Source organism: Colobus angolensis, unplaced genomic scaffold (assembly GCF_000951035.1).
Source record: "Colobus angolensis palliatus isolate OR3802 unplaced genomic scaffold, Cang.pa_1.0 Scaffold424, whole genome shotgun sequence".
Taxonomy (NCBI): domain Eukaryota; kingdom Metazoa; phylum Chordata; class Mammalia; order Primates; family Cercopithecidae; genus Colobus; species Colobus angolensis.
The window spans coordinates 73,105-75,597 of NW_012117644.1; the positions used below are offsets into that span (position 1 = coordinate 73,105).

At 42.0% G+C, this 2,493-nt stretch overlaps 1 protein-coding gene across 1 annotated transcript; it reads right to left on the reverse strand.

Moving 5' to 3' along the window:
* Positions 1 to 590: 590 nt before the first annotated feature.
* Positions 591 to 1,706, reverse strand: LOC105522286 (olfactory receptor 52I2). The gene is given in 3 exon segments (XM_011956739.1): positions 591 to 1,348; positions 1,350 to 1,579; positions 1,582 to 1,706. Coding segments are annotated over 3 exon segments (975 nt in total). The 5' UTR covers positions 1,613 to 1,706; the 3' UTR covers positions 591 to 634.
* Between the last annotated feature and the right edge of the window lie 787 nt (positions 1,707 to 2,493).

Sequence of the window (2,493 nt, forward strand, 5' to 3'; positions counted from 1 at the left end):
AGACTTACTCTCTTCATCCGTTCTTGGAGATTGGCCTTTGATGCATGGGCCAATCCCAATTTTCTCCTTCCAGTTTATGTGTTGTAGAATTACCACCATCTCTGATCCCAAGTTTATATCTCCCTAGATAAACAGTAAACCATATGGCTTGGGAAGGACCCTGGTCTAGGTGTGAACATAGAACCCAAATGGAGTGAGATCACTATTGAGCCAGAGGGCAGGGTCATATATTAATAGCTTCTTCCATGTAATCACTTGGAGAAAAGAACAGTTCTGAGAATATCAGTCAGGTTTCAGGGGAGATACCAAACACTTGGTTTCTTCAGCAGAGGGGATGGTAGGATAGTAGGTAGGAAATATGGGTCAGAAGCTGTAGAAGGAAAAATTCCAGAGCTGTATTCTGTACCAAACTTACTCTGATTCAGACACTATTGTATTAACCCATTGAAAATGTCAGAAAATTAGAAACATTTCATTCATATTCTTAGTAGAAATTTAAAAGTGACACAAAGATATCCTTTACAGCTTCATCTTAGAATTCCTTATAGTACCAGGTAAACCAATCCAGCTCCACAAATCTCTAAGGCATCTTTGAAGGTGGCTGGAATGCTCCAGATCTGAACAGATATTGTGTTCATGAACCCAGGTTGGAGTGGTCAAAGAGGAAGTGCATCAGATAACTGCATATTCTCTCCCGCAATTGTTTGGTCCTCATGCCATAGATAATGGGATTTAAGGTGGCGGGGGTGATCACATACAGGTCAGCTAGCAGCACCTGGGTGTGCAAGGGCACTACATCCTGCCCCAGCCAGGCCGCATAGACAGATGCCATCCCAGGTAGATAGTACAAAGCCATTACCCCTACGTGGGAGCCACATGTGCTTAATGCTTTCAACTGAGCTGTCTTTGAGGAGAGACCAAATACTGCCCTGAGAATTAAGATATAGGAGGCAGCAATGAAGACCACATCAGAGCCCACCATAATAGAGGAACCAATCAGGCTATAGAGACTGCTGGGCATGGGGTCAGCACATGCTAACCTGGCCAAAGCTATGTGCTCACGGTAGGAGTGGAGAACCACATTGGAGCCACAGAAAGGTAGATGACTCACCATCCAACTCAGTGGAGTCATGAATGTGACAGCTCTAATGGTGATGGTCAGACTCATTCCCAGCATCACTTGAGGCATGAGAATTCTCTTGTAGTGTAGAGGCTTGCAGATGGCTACATAGCGGTCAAAAGCCATGGTCAGCAGCAACCCTGTCTCCACAGCTGTGGCTAAGTGGACAAAAAGCATCTGAGTGGAACAAACATTAGAGCTGATGGAACTGTCTACTGAGCAGAGACATCTTGCTCACCATCTTGGGTACCACCGAGGAGGCCATAACAATGTCCACAGCAGCCAGAACACACAGAAAGCAACACATGGGCTCATGCAGAGTGGAATCCATCCAGATTGCAGTCACAATGAGGGTGTTTCTTAACAGGGCTATGATGTCCATGGCACTCAGTGAGACAGCCAGCCAAAGTTGTGAAGATTGCAGTCCTGGGATACCCACAAGGAGAAAGGAAGCAGGGTTTCCATTGTGTGGTTGTAGGCTGGACCCAGCATCACAAGTGAGACTTTTTTCCCGTTAATGCACAAATGATGTATGAGAAGAATGCAATCCTGTAAGATTTGTTGACACGTGTGGTGCTGGGAAAACCTAGGGATATTCTCAGCTTGGTGGTAATCTCAGGAGCAAAAATGTGGCATCTGACAAAATTATCCTGTGCCACTTTTATCCTCCTTAATATTCTTCCCTTACAAATTTGTATTCATTGTTCATGGATCAGCTCATGGCTTACCTCCTTTGGAAAGCCTTTTCTGCTTTCTTCCTTCCCCAGTCCATACCCTTTCATCTGAGCTTTCATGCAATCTCCTGTCGTGACCTCAGAGAGACTAAATTGATCATTGTAATGCTCTCCCTAGACTTTATTGTATGCATTTAGATGTATGTCTCTTGTTTATGATCTTATACAAATGGTGTAATCCATAACTGAGGTCACAAGTCTATTAAAATAAGTCTATTAATATATATTTTTTATGGTAAAGTTTCCACGGAATGAAGGATAAACAGAGAAAGGAATCTGTCTTTCATCTCTGTATGCTCAGTTACTCATTGTTGTATGAACAAAAGCTTCCTGAGGTCAAACAGATCATATTTTTTATCCTTGGTGCAGTGCCTATAAAAAAATATGAAAGAAGTATCCTTGTGGTGAAAGAAATACATTAATGAGTTGGGAAAAATAAGATCATTAGAGAACAACAAAATCACCTTCCATAGGAGATAATAAAGTACCTGAAAATATTTATAATCTTTACCTTCTCTAAACTTTGCCCTGAATATCCTATTTACTTAGGTTCAATTAACAGATTAAATTAGTACAAAGAAAGCCTTGGGACTGCCTTATAGATGAACTTTCCCCAATAAGCTTTTATGATTTTTCAGT